At 43.3% G+C, this 24,159-nt stretch overlaps 1 protein-coding gene across 5 annotated transcripts in view; it reads right to left on the reverse strand.

Moving 5' to 3' along the window:
- The window catches only part of FRMD4B (FERM domain containing 4B), a 324,549-nt gene that overhangs the window by 169,411 nt on the left and 130,979 nt on the right, over nt 1-24,159 (reverse strand). Inside the window, exon 1 of one of the 5 annotated variants that reach the window (XM_047850183.1) lies at nt 2,323-2,484. The exons of 3 other annotated variants lie outside the window; for them this stretch is intronic. In XM_047850183.1, the coding sequence (XP_047706139.1) occupies nt 2,323-2,484 (162 nt within the window). Of the gene's footprint in view, nt 1-2,322; nt 2,485-24,159 lie in introns of those variants that run through there. One more of the 5 variants, XM_047850190.1, reaches the window with a different exon arrangement.

Consider the following 24,159-nt stretch of genomic DNA (forward strand, 5'->3'; position numbering starts at 1 on the left):
TAAACTGAAGCATAGTAAGGGTAAGTAACTTACTCATGATCAAGTGTAGGCAGAGGTCGGATTTATTCCTATGTCTCTCTAACTTGGAGCCTAAGGTATTAACTACTTTATTATACTGCCTTTCAGTTCTATATAATTTAAATGACTATTTTCTTGATCATTATTTAAAAGGCATTAATGAAAATAGTGTTTCTTTTTCTTAAGTTTTTTAAAATTTTATTTATTTATTGAGAGAGAGAGACAGAGAGAAAGAGAGAGAGAGAATCCCAAGCAGGTTCCACACTATCAGCACAGAGCCTGACACAGGGCTCGAACTCACAAACTATGAGATCATGACCTGAGCCGAAACCAAGAGTCGGACACTTAACTGACTGAGCCACCCAGGCATCCCGAAAATGGTGTTTCTTTGCTAGCAGTTAGTTTATATTGTGCAATTAAGAAATCTATGGTCCTTGCAAGTTTTAAAATATTCTAAAAATTCTTTTCCCATGTACAGGAAACTCTAAACTTAGAGATCATTTTCCACTTATCGTTATTTTAGATGTCCTTTTTTATTATCATGAGAGGGTATTGGCTCAGTCCCCATCCATTTAAAGAAGAGAAAATCTTCAGTTTAGTAGGATAATCCTTCAAGTTGCTTTGCTTCTTAAAAATAATTATTGATAAAACTTATAAAGAGTCCATGGGGTCTCCAGATCCTGGAACCTCCATTTTTTATCTGGTCACTGACTGCAAAGAGATAAACTATAGCTCCCCTGAACTTGGGGAGAGACACATAAAGGCTGTCTGGTTGGTTCCAATACTTGTGTTCTCCTTTTAAAAGTTTCTCCAACCTTAAAGAGCAAAAACAAAACTCTATCGGGGTCACTTCTCCTACAGACCAACGCACAATGATTTCCCCAAAGAGAAAAATGCTCAAAGGCAGACACTTCAGGCTCCGAAATGCCAGGTGATCTGTGGACTGTAGCCAGATGGGATCTATACCACAGCTCCATACTACTCTCAAACCCCCACATGCTGCCCCGCTTCTCAGCCTGGCTGTGGGATTCTCACAAACTGCAAAACATCAGAGACATATTACCCAAAGCAGGAGTCGTGAAAGCAAGAAGCAAATGTTCCTCACATTTTAACAAGGCTGATACGGACATCAAGGATGACGAGGGGATGCTGATTCTTTACACGCCCACAGTTTAACCCCCAGAGCCGATCTTTTAATTTTGCTTGATTGATGAAAGACTACAGCCTGTCAAAACCAGAGGCTCCGATCCCATACAGGACTCAATACAATGAGATATACATTATAGCCATAGTGGGAAGGGGGTGAGAGTAGGGGGAGCCAGGAACTGCAACAAAGCTCTTTCCACATCTCAGGAAAGAAAACATGATGATATATTCCTATAGCAAACACCAGGCTTAATCTTCCTAAATGCAATGTAGTGTTTTTTTTTTTTAACCTCAAAGATATTAACAACCCAAGCAGAGGACTTTATTTAAACCCACAAATGACTGTCCAAAAAAAAAAAAAAAAATCCAGGGAAGCTTCAGTCCCCAGAGAAGATGAACGGTCTCCCAGTTGAATAAAGTTGCTGCATTTTTTGTCTGCAGGATGGGACCTAGCAGAGAAATAAAGAGGCTGTGTTGTGTGAGGGGACTAAATCCAAATGTAAGCATTCTGACAACGATCAGCCAGGCCACCCCTCCCTCCCCTAGCCATCCTCCTCCTGCAAAGTATTCACAATTTGCTGTCCTTCCTCCAAAAGCCAGTAGACACAGAATCAGCTTTTCCTGGCTCTGCCTTGCCATGTGGGGCTGCCTGATGGAAAACTGAAATACAATCAAAGAATGAAAACCCACCAAGGCCCCCCTGATGGTAAATTGGTGTGACATGGCTGATCCTGAGATGCTCACCCCCACCCCCACCCCCCATACAAGAAAAAGAAGGGATCGTCTGAATGTCAAAGTCGCTTCGGGCAGACCTTCTGCTGCAAAGCCACAGCTTTCTTAGCTAAGTGCCAGGCAGTACACCATCACTCTGTAACAGACGTCTGCAAATGCTGGTAGGAACTCGCAAGTGCCCCCGAGCCCAACGGGGGACAATCCACGAGCTTTGTCAGGCAACAGTTATCCACAGCTGCTGAAAATTGACCCAGGAGCCAAGCAGCCCGCTAGGAGTTTTAAAGAAAGAGAGAGGTGGAGAGAGAGAGAGAGAGAGAGAGAGAGAGAGAGAGAGAGAGAGAATATAAAATCATACAGGTGGAACCGGCTTCCCAAGAGCGCCTGGCATCATGCAAGGGCCCTGGGGCGCCGCGCGCCCTGGCTCACCTGGTACACGTCCCGCAGCCCGCACCACGTCCGCAGCACCTGGTGGCAAGCCCGCAGCCTCTCCGTGTACCATCTCCGCAGCGTGGACACGGTCAAGTTCCACACGAAACGGCTGCCGCTGAACAGCAGGTCCTCCACTCCACACATGAACACCGAAGCCATGCCGCCTCCTCCCTGGGACCCCGGGGCTGCCCGGCTCCCCGCCGCTGCAGCGCAGCAAGCCCCCACCGCGGCGGCCCGACCGCCTAGGTTCCCGACGCCGGCTTCTGCGGGCAGCCTGGGGGTCAAGCCTTCCACCAAACTCGTCTCTCACCGTGCGTCCCGGCCAGCCTCCGGCGGCATGCCCCGGGATTGGGCGCCCGCCAGCCAACGGCTGCGGCTGGCACACAGAAGCCCAGTGTCCACCCCCGCCCGCTCCGCTGGCTGGCAGCGCCGAGCGAGCTGCGCTAAGCTCCGCCAGGCGAGCCCTCGGCGCTCCCGGGGCGCGGGAAGCCCTGGCCGGCGAGGACTCCCCCTGGCGCTCCCCGACTGCGCTGGGCAGAGGGGGAAGTGGAGCGACTCTTTGCAGGCAGAGAGGAGAGCTGCATTTCAGCGCTCTTGCTTGCGCGTTCTGCAGACACACACACACACACACACACACACACACACACACACACACGCACACACACGCACGCACACGCACACACACGCACACACAGCAGCAGCCTGAGCCTCCTAAACCGCTTTGGGGAGCATCTCACTTTACACTACAGGGTCTTTGTACACACTGAACACGCTGATAAATACCTCTGGGCAGCCACAGATGCAGGAGGAAAAAAAAATCCTCCGAAGCATCCCTTGGGACCTCACTTCCCTGGGGGGACAGCCCTGAACATCTCCTTGGTTGTGCTGGAGGCAGGAGATGAAGACAACGGTCTCAGAGCAACAGTGTGCGCGCGCCTGCACAACTTGCCTTGGCTTCTAATTTGAGGGTCTCCACGAAAATGACACCCCGCCTGTTGTTGCCAGCCAGAGGGCAGGTTCCCTCACCTTCACACCGTGCTAATTCCAATGCAGCAGTCCGTTCTCGAGAAAAACAAAGAGTGTTCTTGGTCTTTAGCAGATAGCTTCCAGTTATTATTTGCTGGGAAATCATGCTCACAGGAGAATCCCTGATTTGGTTCTGGAGAATTCGGCCTCTGGATATGTCTAGCAGCAGTTGCCAGCGCAAAACAGCACAGGTGGTTTATGCTCGACTTCAAACTGAAGGAAATTGTTTGGCCACTCATGAAGTCACCAGATAATTAATGGTTTTTGTTTTTGTTTTTTTACGTTCTCCCCCAGGAACTGATATTGCCTAAGGCATTTGGGAAAAAGCCCTCAAGGAGCCTCATATGCCACCGGTGTCTATTTTCCTTTAGAATATGTGCACATTTCAGTCGCATATAATAGTATAACGTTTGTTTTGTTTTAATGTTCATTTTGAGAGAGGCCAAGACAGTGTGAGTGAGTGGGGGAGGGGCGGAGAGAGGTGGAGGGAGAGAGAGAATTCCAAGTAGGCTCTGCACTGTCAGTGCAGAGCCTGATGCTGGGCTTGAACTCACCAACTCTGACCATGACCTGGGCCAGATCAAGAGTCAGCCGCTTAACCAACAGAGCCACCCAGGCGCCCCTATATAACATTTCTGACAGCAAAAGCACTACAGCAAATTCCAGGATGTTGTGTTTTTTTTCCCCAGAATCCATCTGTAGGACAATTGTCTGTATTTTATTGGTGGTTTCACACCTGGGCTGTAATCTTTGCTATTAAGTGGCAGAAAGTTAAGGTGCCAAAGCCTTTCTCCTGAACTAGCTCAGAAGGCTTCAGGACAGATTATCGACAAGTAAATCAGCTTTATTTCAGGTTTCAAATGTGCCTTTGGAATCTTAATTCAGTTGAAACTCAATCAGTCAGAACACAAAATGAGTTCTCAAAGTGCCTATTGTTTTTGAAGTGCCCATAATCATGAAACTTTTAAATGACATTTCTTTTACTACTCTTTACTTCTTTTTATTACTAATAAAATCACCTAAGAGTTTTTGGTTAGTTCACTGGACACAAGACCTGCTCCAAGATTTGGAAACAATTCTTCACAGTAAGTTCCTCTATGGGCTCATTAGTATTAGCATTCTGATGATATTTCCCAACATAATAGTCATGGTGTTTATACAAAATCAGAATATACTAGGTCTTATGGAATCAAAAGAAGTTGAACTTGGTTTGAAAATGAAAATGTCATCATTCTAATGGAAAACTACTGAACTTCAAAAGTGGCATATTAGTATGAGTGAATGGTTGTGGTATATTTATTTTTTTAATGATGCAGCATGACTGTATTCTCGGAAATGTCGGGCAGCAAAGGGAATACCAGAATAAAACCTCCAACAGGTCAATTATCTCTGTCTCATGACACCATGCTCTCAGAAGAGATGCTCTAGAAACCGGGACTGTTCTCTCTTTGTGCATAGGTCTAGAGTCAAATTCAGTTAGGCGGTTAGCTTCGGTTCAGGTTGTGATCTCACAGTTTGTGGGTTCGAGCCCTGTGTCGGGCCCTGTACTGACAGCTGAGAGCCTGGAGCCTGCTTCAGATTCTGTGTCTCCCTCTCTCTCTGCCCCTCACCTGCTCACATTCTGTCTCTCTCTCAAAAATAAATAAACATTAAAAACAAAAAAGTCGAGTTCCCAAAAAGCTTTTTGAAGCTCGGTCTTCCCCAGCACAGCCAACTTTCCCTGGGGACTTGGAGAGCTAGTGGACACTCAGAGCTGGATGCAAGACAAGACAAGACAAGACATCTTGTTGCCACCAATGTCAACACTGATGCTGCTTCTAAGCCAAACAGCTTTCCTCTCTTGTGGAAGGAGAGATTTGAAGCTCTAGGACAAGAAGGAAGGAAGGTCAAGTTCCTCCACACCAGGTACCAATGGGAGGGAAGTGGGGGGAACAATTGAACCCAGATGTGCAGCAGTGGAGAAAAGAGCGACCCAAGTGTGGCATCATTCTTAAAATGGACTAACCACATGGGACAAACCAGATCCCAGGCACACACCCTTGAAGCTGGTCTAAAATTTCCAGTGGAAAGGGAGCTAAATCAAGCTTGCTTCAAAATTATCTTGCCCTTTCTTTTCTTTTTCTTTCTTTCTTTCTTTCTTTCTTTCTTTCTTTCTTTCTTTCTTTCTTTCTTTCCTTTCTTTCTGAGGACTTTCCTTCCTCTTTAACATCAGAGTTCTCTGCAATACACTGTAATTTCCTGCAGCTCTCTCTGGAGACTTAAAGAGATGCTTCGGGTGACAGCATTACTCAGACACCTGAGAGTTCAGCTACAGAGGTAAAAGAGAAATTGTCATTATCCCTGAGGCTCCTGGAGTTCTCCTTTGAGCAATCAGCAGGAAGAAGAGCAGGATGCCAGAAAGACAACACAAAATGCCAACTCCTGTCTCTAGAAAGAGATAGCCAGTTGGTAACATAGCAGCTTCCAATGGTCCCCTCTGCCCATCAAAAAGACAGAGTTCACTGTCAGTGGACATTTTTAAGCTGTACTGTCTATGTACCTGAAAAGCCAGTATGGCTAAATTCTGATAGACTCTGAACGTCTGACATCGGACCTGAGGGGGATGAAAACAAGGTCTAGTTCAATGGCACTCAATCAGGAGAAATTTTGCATCCCTCCCTCTGGGACATGTGGCAATGTCTGGAGACATTTTTGGTTGTCACAGCTGAGAGAGAGGAGGCTACTGGCGTCTAGTGGGTAGAGGCCAGGGATGCTGCTTAACATCCTACAATGCCCAGGACGGCCTCCACAAAAAAGAACTCTCCTGCCCAACGTGTCGGTCATGCAAGGATTGATGACCCCTTGTCTAATTAAATGCTATACCCTGGTCTTCCTCTCACATGACTTTCACCGAGGGAAACATTCTTTCCTCTTGATAGTCCCCCAAAAAGGCAGATTGGGGAAGGATACAGCAATCATTTTATAATGGTTTTCATGCACTCACAAAGAGCTATAATCAACTCAAAGCCCATTGAGAAAGAACTGGAATGTCATTTTCTATTATTTTCACTTACCTTTTTGTGATTTATCCTAAAAATGGGGAACAGTGATTTTCATCACAACCTATACTTTAGCACTTTAATTTTTGGTTTTATCATTTCACTTCTTTTACTTTTATTTTTCAAAAATGTTTATTTTTGAGAGAGAGTGAGAGCACAAGAGTGGGGGAGGGACAGAGAGAGGAGATAGAAAACCCAAAGCAGGCTCTGCACTGACAGCAGACAGCCCGATGTGGGGCTGGAACTCACGAACGCGATATGATGACCTGAGCCGAAGTTGGACGCTTAACCGACTGAGCCACCCAGGAGCCTCATCATTTCACTTAAATTAGGGCCTTCTTACCTGGGGTGAAGCCCTTCTTTGGCACATTAAAAAAATTCCCATAATGACCCCAAGGTGGAATACTGATGTCTCCCTTGGGCCATGCACTGCTACAAAGTTTCTCTTGCAGCAGGATATTTCTCCTTTCTCCTCTTTTCTCTATTAGACCGGAAGCTCTATCAGGAATCCCTGCAGGTGAGGTGGGGGTGGCGTGGCTGGACGGTTTCTCCCTGTACAGGAGAACCCCATGCATTGGAACATGTTTTGTGACCTTGGGCTCTGCCCACTACATCCCCAAGAGTGCTCCCAGTCGTTACAATACCAACAATAAAAGCGCCTGCACACATTGTGACTGTCCCTAGGTATGGTGGTACCTACTTCTCCCATTCAGAAACCACTGGTGGAAATAGGGGAAGGGTCTTATTCATATTTGTCTCCCCAGGGGCTGGCACATAGCAGGCAATCAGTAACTGTTTATTGAACTGACAAATGAATGACCGTTTGTCTCGAGAGTGAATACAGAAAGAAGTTCATCCATTCCCCAAGTACGTACGTCTTGGTCATTAAAAAAATTATGTACTGGGTTTGCATTATGTGTCAGGCAGGGAACTAAGTACCTAGAATACACTGTGACAAAACAGAGATGATCTCTGTCTAAGTGGGTCTTAGAGTAGAGGGGGGAAGGCAGACAAGGGAACAAGAAATACCGAGGAAGCAGGCACTGCCGCAAGGGTTATAAGGGAGACAGGTAATGTTAGGATGGCGGTGTGGGGCGGGGTCAGGGAGTGTGTCTCTGAGGCTGTGAAACAGCAGCTGAGACAAAGGATTGAATGGAAGAGAGCTAGGTGATGCGGCAAGAGACACAAATAGTCCTCCAAGGCAGAAGAGCAAAAAGAACTAAGGCCCTAGGGCAATACAGATCCCAGATTTGTGGAGCTTAGGTAAAATGGCAGAAGAGGATGCTTGAGCAGTAGCGGGCCAGGGAAGCCCATCTGGGTGACAGCTGCAGGATTCCAGGGGTGAGAAGAAAAGGCTTAGGGTAGGCTTGTGGGAATGTCTGCATAACTAAGCCAAAGGAGACCAACAGGTCTCTCATCCCACCAGGACCACAGGGCATTAACCTGCAGAGCAGGGTGAGGGTTTGGTGGGTGAAGATGTCCCCTTCAAAGCAACTGTGCAGAGTCAGGCTTCTCACTCAGGGGGTCTCTTTGACCTTCCCCTTTCTCCATCTCACCCCAAGGAGGAGGCAGGAGGGCTTGTAGGGGGAAGAGAAGTTCTGCTTCAATCCCACTTGATCCAGAGGCTACGTAGTCTTGTTCTTCCCTCTACTCCTGCTTTCTCTCCTCTTCCCCTTGGCTGAGAGAGCAAGGAGAGCTTTAGTCTTGGACTCAAGCAAGAGGAGACGGAAGGGAGTAGGCAGAAGTAGTAGAATCCTGAAAGGGAAGGAACCAGTCGTTATTGCCAATAGCCTGGTCAAGGCTGACCAGGAGGCTGGTTAAGTTCTACAGCTGCCTTCATGACTCTGAATGGCTTTTGGCCTCACAAAGATCTAAAAAACACTACAAACTAAATAATATCCAGCACTAAGGCATCTATCCAGCTTCTACTCTTTGGCAAACTCATTCCACTCCTAGAGGAAAAAAAAAAAAGAAGGAAGAAACCAAACCAAACCTTCTCATCTTCTTCAAAAATCCCATCTGTTATTTTACTAAACCAAATTCTTCTTCCTCAAAGGAAAAAGGAGCGGTGCTATCTTTATTGTATGAGGTACAAAAAAGGGAGCAACATGTTAGACTCCACATTGTATCCATTTTTACTGGTTAATCCACTGAACAGATATTGGAAGCTCTTGCCAAGTCAAATTTTAGAAGTCATCTTGTGTCGATGTGAAAGCACTTGAAGGGGATGTTGGTTCCCAAGAAGCCCACATAGGTCAGTGGGAAAGAGCTGATCTTCATTTTGGAAGAAGAAATAGGATCAATGTTGTGACTTACCTCTCACCCCCATAATTTGTCACGTCTTATTTATACTTAATTTACATGCACACCATCAAGGACAAACTTAAAATAGTAATAATTGGTCTATATAGCACCCTATGTTCAAAATAAATAAAGGCAGCCCCACATAGAGCATCAGTTGATTCTCACAGTATTATCCCAAGCTCCAAGGGAGAAAGGCATTGCTGGCCCCATTTCATGGATAAACAAACCGAGATAAAGAGAAGCTGGGTAATTTGCTGAAGAGCAGTGGGAAAAGCATTTGAAAGCATCTTAAAGGATATACTGCTAATTTTTCCAATCCTTCTTAATTTGAGAGACAGAAGGTTAATTTCTTTTGCACTTATAAGTTATTTTCTTTGGCCTCACACTACAGTTTATAGGGTATGAATGGCTCTGGGACTTGTGTATTCCTCCAGGAAGTGAATGTGACAAAATGCCCACCCTTTGGACTTACCCAATTTAAGTAAGAATAAACAGCAATAAGAAGAAAAAGAAATTCTGTGATGAAAAGTAATAGAATCATTTTTATGGGAGTTAAGAGTAGTTACTTGAAACCCAGTGGAACTTCACTTCTATACAACAAATGACAGAAGGAGAACAAAAAGATACGTAAGGAATCTTGACTCTCTAAAGATCAATCATACTATCTATGTGCCAATAACTGTAGTAAAACAAAATAAGAGAAATCAGCCAAGATAATAGCTTGCAAAGTAGTAAAAACTTTCAAGACAAGTATACTCTGGCCATCAAACAAGTAAGTTATAAAAAAAATAGATCATTTTCCTGTTATTGCTAAAAAATACAGAATGATTTGGTAGGATTATTGGTAGGAATTTCGACTATTTGGCCCTGAGCAGTAAGAACAAAATAAAAGCAAAGTTTGGCATGCCAAAAAAAGAAAAAGAAGGAAAGAAAAAAGATGTAAAGGTATTTACTTTATCTTACTATTCTAAAATTAACTGAAAGTTGACATGAGTGACATTTTGTTCTCAACTACAAAATGGATTGTCAACAGGAGAAAGAAGCTGAAAGCTGCATGCTAACAGGCTGAAGGCCTATGGATATTTTATAAAGTTGAGAAAACAGATGTATATTCTTCAGATCAAGAGTTCAGAGAGCTCTAGGCAGTATTTGAAAGGAATGAAGAAAAGAACTTCATCATTTGGTCTTGAATCAATAACAGAGGAAGAAAACAGGAGTTTCACTTTTGAAGGAACTGGCACCAAAGAAATTTAAGGCAGATCTCTTCACTCTAAAAAGATTCCATTAGCATCTCAGTCTGGTGGGCTTTCAGATCATTTTGGTTTATTCTTTGCATGTTTATATATTTCCACAGATGGTGTCGGCTGTCTGTTCATCAACCATCTATCCCCCTTTTCAGAGCCTTCATTTTCCATACCCCTAGAATCAACGATGATTGATCTGAGGGAAGGCATGACACCCCATCTGTCAGTGAGATATACGGTGAAGCCTTCTAAAGAGTTCTGGAAAAGATTTCCCTCTGAAAACAAAAAAGGAAGAACACAGAGTTTTGTCAGCATATTCCTTGATTCCTGCTTGGGACACTGTTGTATGAAGACACAATGCTCTGGGCCACAGCAGCTATCTTGTGACCAAGAGGACATGTGTTGACAGCAAAGATAAAAAAAAAAGTATAGGAAAAGCCTGGGTTCTTGCTGACTTTGTTGAGATGTCAAACCAAGCTGGAAGCAGCCCACATTCAGATGGCTTGCAATGAGATGTAAACAATAAAGGGCCTTATATAGTTTAAGCTATTTTTAATTGGATGTTTTGTTAACTTCAACAGATCACGTGTCAAAACCTACCACAAAGTTATAGTAATCAAGACAGAGTGGCATTGGCATAAGGACAGATATATAGATGAATGGAAGAGAATCAACAGTGCAGAAATCAATCCTCTCATTTATGGTCAATTGATTTTTGAGAGCCAACACCACTCAATGGGAAAGCATCGTCTTTTGCACAAACGCTGTTAGGACAGCTGGATACAAACATGCAAAACAATGAATGTGAACTCTTACCTCACATCATATACAAAAATTAACTCAATATAGACCAAAGAACTAAAAGTAAGAGGGAAATCTGCAAAATTCTTAGAAGAAAACATAATTGTATACCTTTGTGACATTGAATTAGACAGTGGTTTCTTAGGTATGCTATGAAAAGCATAAGTAACAAAATAGAAAAATAAATTGGACTTTGTCAAAATTAAAATTTTTTGCGTTTCAAAGAATACCATAAATAAAATGAAAAACAAAACAAAACAGCCACTGACTGGAAGAAAATATTTGAAAATCTTTTATCTGATAAGGAATTTATATCTAGAATATATAAAGAGCTACAACTCAGTCAGAAAAAGGCAAATAACACAAGTTAAAAATAGTCAAAGGATGTGCATAAACATTTCTTTAAAGCAGATATATGAGGGACACCTGAGTGGCTCAATCGGTTAAGCATCTGACTTTTGATCTCAGCTCAGGTCTTGAACTCAGGGGTTGTGAGTTCAAGCCCCGCACTGGGCTCCAATCTGGGCATGAAGCCTGCTTTTAACTAAAAAAAAAAAAAAAAGATATATGAATGCCTACTAAGCACATAAAAAGATGCTCAACGTCATTAATCCTTAGGGAATGCGAATCAAAACCACAATGGTATACCACTTCATACCCACGACAATAGATACAATCAAAAAGAAGAACAATAACCAGTGACAGCAAGGATGGGAGAAATTATAACTTTGCACATGGCTGGTATGAATGTAAAATAGTACAGTCACTGTGCAAAAGATTGGCGATCTATCCAAAGGTTAAACAGAATTACCATACGACCCAGCAATTCCATTCCTAGGTATATACTCTGAAGAAGTAAAAACATGTGTTTAAAAAGAACAACTTTGGGGGGCCTGGGTGGCTGGGTTATTTAAGCATCCAACTCTTGATTTTAGCTCAGGTCATAATCTCGCAGTCATGAGATAGAGCCCCGCATGGGCTCCATGCTGAGTGTGGGGCTTGCTTAGGATTCGCTCGATTCTTCTCTCTGCCCCTACCCCTGCTTGTGCTGTCTCTCAAAATATATAAATAAACATTTTAAAAGGGTGATTTTTGTGATTTGTGAATAAATAAAATATATAAATCAGGAATAAATAATCAAGCAATCATAAAAAAATAAGTAATGACGGAAAACAGAAGGAACTACTGATCCCTGCTACAAACTGGATGAATCTCGAAAAAACTATGCTAAGTGAAAGGAGACAGAGAAGATCACCTATTTTATGATTCCATTAACATAAAATGTCTGGATTAGGCGAGTGTACACAGATAGAAAGTAGATTAGTGGTTGCCTAGGACTGAGGGGGTCTGGAGGGAGGGTAGGGGAAATGGGGGGATGACAAGGTTTCTTTTTAAGACAATGAAAATGTGCTAGAGTTAGATTATAGGGATGGTCGCACAACTCTGTAAATATACTAAAAGCTGTTGAGTTGCACAATTGAAACAGGTGAACTTTATATGTGAACTGTATCTCAATAAAACTCTTACCAAGAAACAAATAAATAAATAACATAGAACACATCTTAACCCTTTACCTATATTTCCTAAATATGCTACAAAGAGCATGCAATAGGTAGATCGTCAGGAAAAGGTGTTCAAATTTCTCGACTGGAAAAAGATGTCTCTTGGACAAAACACAGTAAAAATAAAAGCCGAAATCAGTACTGTACGTGAACTCCACCGTGAAACTCATTAAACGTAGACAGGAAACAACTAAAGGAAAATACATCAAATTATTGACCGTGATTTTGAGTTGGGTTCACTGGATGATTTTTATTTATTTTTTGGCGGGCTCTCTTTTCCTTATTTTCTGTATCAGCACATATTACTTTTTGGTCTCTAATTTTGAAATGCACATGAAATCATACAAAATGTTATGGAGTGAATGAAATGTAAGTCTCTCTCCCATCCTGGTTCCCCAGCTCCTCATTTTCAGGACTGCCATGTAAGATTGCTCAAATTGTTTACTGCACAATGGCATGTGGCTGAGGCAGTGAGTGGAGGTTATAATCTAGCCTGGGCTCTGCTGGATAAGCCACAACTCTGGGCTCTGAGGAAACAATCTTTTTCATCTAAACCGCAAGAAGATGCTATGGAAGGAAGTGACAGCCCTGCCCTTGTCCCCTCCATAAAGGCTGCCACTATGCCTAGTTTTTCGTGTGCCCCTCCAGACATCGTCTATGTTATCCAAACATACACATCATGCTGTACGCATGCAATAATTATTTTAAAAGAATAAAGACTTTTCAGGAAAAGCAATACGATATAATCAGAATTCAAGTACTTCTCGAGAAGTCATTCAAGGTAAAATTGAATTAAAAGGAAGAGAAAAAAAATCGTGTTTGTAACAAACAAGTCTTAAGGGAAGAATCCCAAGAGCAAGGATTGATTGCTGGACTGTCTTCTACCACTTACCAGTCTCCAATTCACATATATTGTTTAAGCAGCAAATGAAATTGATTGAAATGCAATTGCCAAGCAGGTTGATGCTTCGTACTTTATTCACCATGCTCCGCACAGCTTAGGAGAGTGTGGGGTGCATGCAGTCCAGCTCCCACTGTGGGGAGCGTGAGGATTTTCATCTGCTGAGACACCTGGGAATGAGCGTCCCCATATGAAGCCTGACACTTCTGTGTCCTTCACACCAGAGTCCTTGAAAACTAGGAGAATTGCTCAAACAGAAACCTAGGGCACTCTGGTCATCTGTACTCTAACACCTGTATAGTCATTAAATTTGGGCTGACGTTTCTGCTTATTTAGAGAACAGGATGGTTAAATCAGGAAATACTTCAAATGATGAGATCTGACTGCAAGGATTGCTCTGCTACTCTGAGTAACCTTTTAGGCTTTTTGGCTGGGTTTCTGTTCCATGTTTTGCCTCATTACAGAAGGCAATACTGGTCTTCTTTTCCTCAGGCTCTTCCTCTGCAGTTCTTTCAGTTCTAAAAACTCTTTTCCACCCCAGGATTTCACCCAATGACCTCCTGTTTATCTTTCCAGCCTTAGCTTGAATGTTGATTCCTCAAAGCAGGTGAGCACCTCATCACAGCAGCTGGATCTCACTCCCAGACCATACGCTCCATGAGTGCCTGCCTTGTCACCATTGCACGGCCATTACTTAGTGCTTGGCTCATAGTAGATACTCAATAAACCAGACAAATGAGTCGATGGCAATGCAAAAGCTATCCATGATCCCAGGAAAGCACTCACTCATTTAAACAAATGGAGTGTCATTTATTTTTTTTTAATGTTTATTAATTTATTTTTGAGAGAGATAGAGGGAGAGAGGGAGAATCTCTAGCAGGCTCCATGCTCAGTGCGGAGCTCAATGCAGGGCTCAATCCCACGATCCTGGGATCATGACCTGAGTTGAAATCAAGAGTCAGACACTTAGCCGACTGAGCCATGCAGGAGCCCCAAATGGAGTGCCATTTCAAAGAAAGCTTAGAATTAACTGAAAGCCAAGAATAATAAGGCTTGCAACCTACTTTGGAGTAGAAGAGTTTTCCCAGGAAGAAGTGGGGAGAAACATGAGCCTGGTACTGAATCAGGGCAATTCTCAGACGAAAAACAACACTGGGATAAAATGGTTGGGACCTAGAAAGGTGATCAGGTGGCTTCTGTGTGAGATATTGCTACTACAGGCAGAGGACACTGTGTGCTAAGAAGGTGACATGTTGAACCATCTCGATTTTAATTTGACCTGATTCAAAGAGGTCTTGACATTAGCAGTGGGATTATCCAAGATATATTTGTCCTCCTAAGTGGCTTATTCTCTAAAGCCCCTTTCAAGAGTGCTTTGAGACGTTCTCAAACTAGTTCTGTTTCTATTACTTCAAGTTATGCTAGGAGCAGGTTAAGAAGACCTGAACTCATTTGCCTTGTGGATTTGCTCTGTTTCTATTTCTGCAACAGAATACTTAAGTCTGTTAACTGATTAACTACAAGAGTGCTGGGAATGTCAACAGTTACTGGCATTCTTTTTGAATGTCATTTTCCATACATGCCACTACATAGTTTCAGAGATGATAAAGAATTGAAATGAGTAATTTCAGATATGCGGTTTAGAAATAAATACAATGTGGGGCACCTGGGTGGCTCAGTTGGTTGAGCATCCGACTTCGGCCCAGGTCATGATCTCACGGCTTGTGAGTTTAAGCTCCGCGTCGGGCTCTGTGCTGACAGCTGGGAGCCTGGAGTCTGCTTCTGATTCTGTGTCTCCCTCTCTCTCTCTGCCCCTCCCTAGCTCATGCTCGCACTCTATCTTGCTCTCTGTCAAAAATAAATAAACTTAAAAAAAAAGATTAAAAAAGAAATAAATACAATGCAAACATATTTACATGATAAAACACAGCTACCATAAATACTGGAGTTCGAGTTGGAGAAGAACTTTCAAAGGCCCGCAATCATTGAAATATGGTTGTGTGGAAAGGAGGGCATCCAGATTAATTCAATTCCCTTCCAAAACAGTGAAAATGTATGCAGACTGACCCTCTTCAACTATTCCATTCAAGTAAACTACATGGCAAAGGGGAGGAATGTGTACCTTCAGAGGCCAGGGGCAGGACCCAAAGCAATTTTAGCAATGGGAAATTGAGTTCCCTGATTTTATCTTGAAGATTCATGTAGATTTTGTAATCTTCTCCATAATAGATCTTTGATTTTCCTTCTAAAAATGCACTTAGTAAAACTGATGGTAGGGGAAGAGGATGCAACATGTTTATTTTGGGTTTCCCATAATCCCTTAGGGCACCTCTTAATACCCTGATGAAGACAATGCATTACCCTAGTGTAAGAAGCCAGACTTAGACATTAGGGGATACAATCCTTGTATTTTATACAAACTTCAGAAAATCTTTTAGTTTAGTTGAAGTTTTTCCATCAACAAATGATTAAATATGGTAATCGATGTATAGACAATTCTTCTGGAATCTCAGAGATTCCTAACATGGCACATACCACACTATAGTGAATTTCTCATTTCTTACGCCTCTTCAACCGCTGTGGTCATAGGGCAATTACCCGACATCCACTGTACCCAAAATAAATAGCTTAAGCTAATTCTGGTAATCCTCTTCTCCTTCCTACGTGATTGGTTTAGGAAACAGCATGTGATATAGTCCTGGCCATTAAGACCCAGTTTAATGGGAGAAGTTTCCTGGGGGAGCTTTTAGGAAACTTTTCCTAGAACTGGCACAGCTACCTTACCACCAGTTTGACGATGAAGCCAGACACACATGCCATTTAAGCAAGACAACTACCAACAAGGGAAACTGGAGTCTTCAAGCATTGTATGGGATGCTCACTACTGTGAGATAATACTGTTTCCTTGCTAATGAAGCCAATTTAACGTGTGACTTCTCTTTTACTCTAGGAAGTCTTTAACAATATATGTTACATTAGACTGGAACTTTGTGGAGGGCAAGATGTATGACTTATTATCTTTGCATCCTAGAGTCTAACACAGCATCCTAATTAATATATGCAGGACGAAAATGAACCAATTATCAAACTTACAATGTACAAAGTGAATTTCCCAGCTGACTCTAGGCCTCCGAGACATCTAAGATCCAAATGAGCAACCCAGATTACAAACACTGTGACATGAAGGGAGGTGGGGTTGTTGGTATTAGGAGATAGTACTACAAATGACCTCAACATATTATTGATAATATATATGAAAAACAGTAATCAAAAGGGAAAAGGAACCTGAGATGCTAGCATGGAGACAGCTGGCTAAAAAAGGGGTAAGGAAGATCCAGAGTGATTAATTTGGTTTAAAGAAAGCACAACCTTGGAATGTCTGGATTATAGCACAATTCATTCAAATACAGAAGGCAGGAGAGGAACAGTGCTCATTTACTTGTGGGAGCATCCAGGAGGACAGGTCAGTAGCAGCTGGATGTGGAAATAATACTGATGTCCCTACATTGGTGACACCCAAAGGTTAGGTAAGATCCCTAGTACTTCATTAGTACAAACTGTCTGGATCTCAGAGGTACTTTGAGGGTTAGCATGGATTTAGGGGGCTCAAATGGACCCACAGATAGTCCTTGGAAAAGGAAGATCTACTCCTTTCTGATATTCCTCAGAAAAGAAGCTACGTGTCAGGCATTGATTTAGAGAGTTGCACACACATCAACCCATTCTAATGTCCTCAAAAACTCTTAAGTATTATCACCATTCCCCTTTCAAACCTGGACAGATTCTTCCATCAACCAAGAATTCATTGAGTGGTAAATACAACAAGGAATGCCATGTAGTGTAGCATTCTCCAAGAGAATCTTTTCTAGGAAAGTGAAGCATTCAGTGATGGGTAAAGAAGGAAGGAGGGAACCCTTCCTCATCAGGTAAGTGGAGAAGCAGGCCTCATTCTTGCTATTAATGCTTACCCCTGAGACTATGGAATATCAGGTGCTATTCAAGTACAGTCACAGGATTCTACACAGGGAGGAAAAACAAGCTGGACAGGTTTTGAAGTGTGGAAACCTTCAATATGCGTCGAATGCAATCAGCTTGAAAATAAAAGAGGCTTAAGGACATGGTAGAATTTTACAAATTCAAGGCACTCTAGTTATGAAATATAGTATAGTTCTCTCTCTATTCCACACCTGTGTGTGTGCATGCAAATGCACACACACACACACACACACACACACACACACACACACACACACTGGTCTCTCTTTGCACATTTTAATTCTACTTAAAATCAGAGACCAGTCTTTTCCTAAGGATATTTTCTCCTGGGTTCTCTTAAAGAAAAGTCAAAAAGAAAATCTGTGAAAATCTCCCTGAGATTTCTGTTCAATAATAGAACTCTGAAAAATTAAAAGTTATAGGTTTTCTAACCTAATCATATTCATCATATCATTTTCATTAATACTAAGTATGAAAAAAATGTGACTCTACATTTAAACTTGTTTATTAAAGTTAGAAATATCAGATGTAACTTGAGTTACAATGCATTGATTTCTTGGGGCATGTGGGTGGCTCAGTCCGTTAACTGTCTGACTTTGGCTCAGAGCATGATCTCATGGTTCATAAGGTGGAGGCCTGCATCGGGCTCTGAAGCCTGAAGGCTGCTTTGGATTCTGTCTCTGTCTCTGTCTCTGTCTCTGTCTCTCTCTTTCTCTGCCCCTCCCCCACTCATGCATGTGCACGCTATCTCTCTCAAATAAATAATAAACATTAAAACATTTTTAAAAAGTATTGATTTCTTGTTATATATAAAGCACTCATTAAGCCTTTGATCCTCACCACGATTGATGAAATAGATTTTATTAATATCTCAGTTTTACAGATAGTGAAACTGAGGCATAGAGCAGTGAAGATAGTGACAGGTTAGATTCAGAGACTGGAGACAGACATTGGGGTACCCAGAGACTAACAGTAAAGGTAGAATAGTGAGTTTAGCACTTGGTACTGAGTGGAGTTGGGCACAACCACAGTGGGTCAAGAAAGATTAGAAGTCAAGTTCACATGAGCACTTGGGAATGGGGATACCAAGAAAGGAGGACAAGGCATGGAGAAGGGTGAGTTGGTTGGTTCGGAACTCAAAACTCCATAGGAATGGATAAAGGGTGCAAGAGGTCTTGTTATATCCATGTATATCAGCAGGGACCAGTGCTATCTCAGTGGTGGCACATTAACAGGCAGCCAAAGAAAGCTTGCTGAAGCAGACAGGAATGAAAGGGGTTAGAAACGTAGTCTAGCAACCTAGGAGAGAAATGTGGGGTGCCAGCTACACAGAGATTGCAATGTCTTTATCTGACAAAACTTTTTGCTTCCAAATGTTAGAAACATAAATTTAACTAATTTAAGCAAAACAGGAACTGTATTGGTATTGTCTGGATGTCTGGGGTACCCTAATGTCTACCTGTCTCCAGTTGTTGAATCTGACCTGTGGCTCTCTTAACTTCCCCAAATAGGGGGACAGGAAGGGTCAAATGGGCCTTGAGGACGCCAAGAACTATTTCTTTCTTCTTGCCTTTGACACCACTTCCTTTGTATGGTCCATTCATTCTCTAAGGTGTGCTATCTCAACAGGGTATAAAAAACCCATAATGAAAGCTCCAGGTGCATGTCCTTCCAACCTACTAATGAGCCAGCTCTTCCCTGTCAGCCCCAGTAGGTTAAATCATGGGATACCATGTTGATTAACTATCATAAGACCTGTGGCTGGGGTAGAGGGGGTGGTGGTGTGCATAGTGATTGGCTCAGCCAATCAGGAAGGAGGAGTCATTCCAGGGTCCAGGAGGGTGGGGTAGCATGACTGGCAGCCCCCTACAGAACAATTGGTCAGAGTGTGGGAAGATCATTTCCTTCAGTGAAGGAAGTTCCTGTTACCAGAAGAAGGAGGCAAATGGACGCTGGGCAGCAGAAACAGCTGATGTTCCCTCTTGCCTTTGAGGAAAACCAACATCCAAGCTAAAGCAGAACCACTGCTAAACCATAATGTGCTTTTTTTTGGAACACACGATAGTGTCTGGCTTATTCTGATACCATTATTTTCTAGTCCTTTCTTCATTTGTGCCAGAAATTAAATAATCCATGGTGACATGTTTTCTGGTCAGCAGAAAGGGCCTTCTAATTTCATGGCAGCCCATCCAACTGAAATTTAAATTTAACTTGGCCTCTCCTAGTGAAACAGTATGCACAATATTAATAGTAAAGGTATTTATATATATGTGGTTTCAAAAAACATTCTTTTGCATTTTCAATGATTTGGTTTTAGGACATCTTGGGTATAATACTTAATAAATCATTTTTTAAAAATTTTGTTTAATGTTTATTCATTTTTGAGAGACAGAGAGAGACAGAGTGCAAGCAGGAGTGGGGCAGAGACAGAGAGGGAGACACAGAATCAGAGCAGGCTCCAGTCTCCAAGTCGTCAGCACAGAGCCTGACACGGGGCTTGAACCCATGGACTGTGAGATCATGACCTGAGCCGAAGTCAGACGCTCAACCGACTGAGCCACCCAGGTGTCCCAATAAATTCTTCCATCGGTTCCAGGAATGGATGCGTTGCTTTTTATTTTATTTTTTCACCCACAGAATATCAGTAACACCACATTCTTAATTTTATTGGGATCCCATAAATCTAAAAGCTTAAAATGTTATTAAAAAGGCCCTCACCACCGCCATCTGGGAGGGCACTTTCCTTTCCATAAGTCCCACATAAAAAGACATAAGGTGCCAAATGCTAAAACCTCTTGCCAAAGTTGGCTTAAGGTTTCTAAATGGTCAAAGGCATGTTCACGCTCTCACTCATTTAAAACTTACAAAGCTCCAGTTTCGATGAACAAAGACCCTTAGAAAAACCTGCACTGGATTCCAGCTGACAAGCCACAGAGGTGCCTACAACTTTGCTGCAAAGATGCCAATGGTGCCAAGCTCAAACCAAAGCATCTCAGTGTCGGGATCCTTCCAGTCAATGGTCATCACTTCTACAGGCTCAGATGCTCTCCGGCAAGGAAGGAGCATCTTTCTCCTGCCAACTTCCCCTTTAAATAGGCTTGCCTCATTTCCTTTGTAAAATATGCACTTTCCTTCCTGTCCTCTTCTCCAACTTCTGGAGGAAAAAAGAAGCAAGAAACTGCTAAGTGATAACACCTCTTCATTTGCAATTTACCTATCACCTCCTCCTAGTAAGCCATTTCAGTTTGTTTTGTGGCAGCAAATATGGCCTGTAGGGTACATCCCCACAGTTGTCAATGGATAGGGCCTAGAAACAGGGAGTGGCTACGAAAGTGTCATTCACTTTTTTTTGAGACTGGATTGAGCATGAGATTGCGTTTTTCCTTTCCAAACATCAGGCATTTGATTTTTTTTTTTTTTTTTCCTGTTGGAGCCCAGGCCATGTGAGGTTTTTATTCTTGGTATTGTGAGGGGAAAGAGAGTTAGGGGGTTGGGCACGACTCTCTATGGAGCTTAATGACCTAGATCAGGGACAGCATTTTTTTTTTTTTTTTTTGTAAAGGGCCAGATAGTAAGTATTTTAGCTTTTGGGGGACAAATGGGTCTCAGTTGTGACTACTCAACTCTGCCTTCATAGTGGAAAAGTGCCAGACACAACACAGACTCCAATGGGCATGGCTGCATGCCAACAAAACTTTATTTACAGAAACAGGTCACAGCCTGCTGACCCCTGATCAAGATTATGGGTAGGAGAGAAGGCACAGACGAAACGGGGAGGTGCAATCAGGAGGAAATCTGTGTCTGAAAAGGAATTCAGGAGCAAACCTGAACAGTTCCCCATGAAGTCATGGAGAACTCTGCATTTCTGACACATGAAACATGCCTTTCAATCAATAGTAATGCAAACATGCCCTCCCCCCACCCCCACGTGCAAACAAAAAAACCCCTCCCTCTGTTGTGCAAGAGCCCAAAGCCCTCAAAGGCACCACCTTGTAATCTGAGGTTTCCACTGAGTAGTGAGCAAGACACTTCCTCCAGAAGGCCCTTGTTGGAAATTAAACCTGTCTCCATGGAACACTTAATAAAACAACCCACCAGCCTTGGGGAACATATTAGCTAATAGACGGCAGGGGTGTGGTGGAGGCCGACTTGGGGCATACACATTTTGAATGGAAAGTGCTGTAAAATAAGGAAATGAAATCCGAGAGGAGTCAGGGCTCGCCGCACGGGATGGACAGGGTAGGTGTGGGTAGGGCAGTAGACAACACCAGCAACCCTGAGATGGAGGCCATCATGATGTGGAGACACCACATGGGTTTTGGCAGAGGGTCGGGGCCACTCTCAGGGTGAGGGTGGCTGTCATTGGGGAGAATTTCACATAGGGAGGTCAAGACTGGAGCGCTTGCTCCCAAATTCAAGCTGAGGACAATGCTCAGAGTGTGTTCCTGCAGAAAAAGAGGGAGGTAAGAAGTGCAGGTTTGAAGTCGGATTCTACCCAAGCTGGGGTAAAATCCCAGCTCTGCTCTGTCTGCTCTAAGGCCTTGGAGGAATTATGTTACCCCTTTAAGGCTTTGCTTTGTCGTCTGTAAAAAAGAGAAAGCACCTCCTTCCCAACGTTGTTAATGAGGAACATATATACGGCGTCTAAAGCGACAGTCTCTGGCCTCTAGTGAATTTTCAATAAAGCGGTGTCTATTTCTCCACCACTCAAACTGTCTTAGCAGGACATTGACTGTCACTTGGTTCATCACTTCTTTGCAAATAAGATGCCACAAAAGGAAAAAGGTGTAGGTTACTAGCAACGTCTGGCTTAGTCATTACCCAGGAGCTAGATGCCTGACCTTCTCTCCTTAAGGTGGACAGGCAAATCTACTGGGCTGTGGAGAGATTTCAGAAAAATATTCGTAAAACGGGAAACCAATAAACCAGGGAGATTCTTAGGCAGGGCTCCATTTCCCTGCGTCTACCACAGAAATGTTACGATCACCAGGGAGGAGGGGTATTAGTGTGCTATCCATCGGTCTCAATAAGGCAGGAGACTTCTGCCAGGGGGTTGGCCCGATGGTGGAGTGGTGACTAGCATCCATTTTTCTTCTTGGTGTGATAATTCCACTTTTATACATTATTCACCCTCACACAACCCATGTGTTGACCCCAATTCACCCTCAGGGGCAAACCTAACTGGCATAAACTGATTAGTAGGGGAGTGGACTGCGGACATAGCCAGTTCATTAGAGTCTCTGGAATACTGCTTAGAATTCTGGGATAAAGTTGCCCTCTCTTCTCAGTACATGGAAGGAGCCACATGTGAGGACTAAACTGCCACAGCCAGTCTTGGCCACTGTAAAGGAAGAAAATGTGACAATAATGCCCACACGTGGAGAGGGCAGCACAGGGAGAATTCAAGGAACTGCATCAGGCTCTTGATCAAACCTCACCTGAAATTAGAACTCTTTGGATTTCTCAGTTACATGAGCCAATAAACACCCCTTATTGTTTAAGACAGTTCAAACTGGGGTATCTGTCGCTCAAAAGGGTTCTCACTCCAGGACCCCCAGGCCCTCCTGCAATGCCAGCAAAACTCCACCTTTTCCTCAAATGTACCCAATTTCCTGATAACAAACGCAGTTTCCTAGTACACAGAGCAGACCCTGGCCTGCTGCCTTCAGGCTGTTCAGTAAAAGGACAAAGGGATAACGTGGAACGTTGACAGCTTCCCACCTTCCTCTCTGAGCCCAGTTAGTGCTCCTGACTGTTCCTCTCAGTCCTGACATCCTTTTTGGAATGATCTGCCATCAGCCAAGCCTGACCACCATCAGGGTTCAAGCTGATATCAGCTCTGAAATGCCCATAAGTCTGAGCGTTCTACTGGTATTCCTGTGCAAAGGAGTGAAAAGTGTGAGGGTGTGGGTGAAGTGTGCACACGTGTGTGCGAGTGAGTTCATGTGGGAGCATATACAGTGTGTGTACAAGTGTTTCTGGAAGAGTACTCCCCTTCAGGGTGAACTGTCAAAACTATGTCTTCTGAAGACAGGAAGTAGATATGACCCAGGAGGGGCCACTGAGAAGGAAAATGGCATGATGATTTACCCAGAGGCCACAGCAGTGACTTTTATTTATTTTTTAATGTTTCTTTATTTATTTTGAGAGAGAGAGAGAGAGAGAGAAAGACAGAGACAGAATCCCAAGCAGGCTCCGTGCCATCAGCGCAGAGCCTAACGCAGGGCTTGAACTCATGAAGCGGGAGATCACAACCTGAGCAGAAAATGAGTTGGGACACTTAACCAGCTGAGCTACCCAGGTGCCCCCACGGCAGTGTCTTTTAATAAGAGTCAGTAAGCTAACAGCTGTGGAAGAAAGAAAAAAAAAACAATGGTAGTTTTATTGTGATAGAAAACGCTACAATCTAATGTTTGGAAATCTGTACCTGGCCTAATGGAATGGGGGCTGCAGATCCTAGAGGGTCAGCCCCGTGCAACTCATGAGTCCGGAGGGCCATGGTTTCCTGCGTCAAAAGAGATGGCATGCTCCTTTGAAAGCAGGCACAGCCCCTCGGCCCCAAATGTTGACAAGTGTTAACAATGGCCCCAGGATGCCAGAACTCTGCATGTTCAACAGAGCGCACCAGACAAGTTATCTAGGCTTCTACACAGACCCTCCCAATTTTATGTTTGGTATATATGTATGTATGTATATGTGTATTTATGTTTTAATTTTATTGATTTGAGAGAGAGAGACAGACAGTGTGAGTGGGGGAGGGGCAGAGAGAGGGAGAGAATCCCAAGCAGGCTCCAAGCTGTGCACGAAGAGTACAAGCCACGAAATCATGACCTGAGTTGAAACCAAGAGTCAGATGCTTAACCGACTAAGCCACCCAGGTACCCTTCTGCATGGTATTTCAATGGTAAATCACCATTGTACCACCTATGCCTGTGTGTTCAGTTGCTTCTTTAGACTCGAAG

The sequence above is a fragment of the Prionailurus viverrinus genome, chromosome A2 (genome assembly GCF_022837055.1).
Source record: "Prionailurus viverrinus isolate Anna chromosome A2, UM_Priviv_1.0, whole genome shotgun sequence".
In the NCBI taxonomy this organism is placed as follows: Eukaryota; Metazoa; Chordata; class Mammalia; order Carnivora; family Felidae; genus Prionailurus; species Prionailurus viverrinus.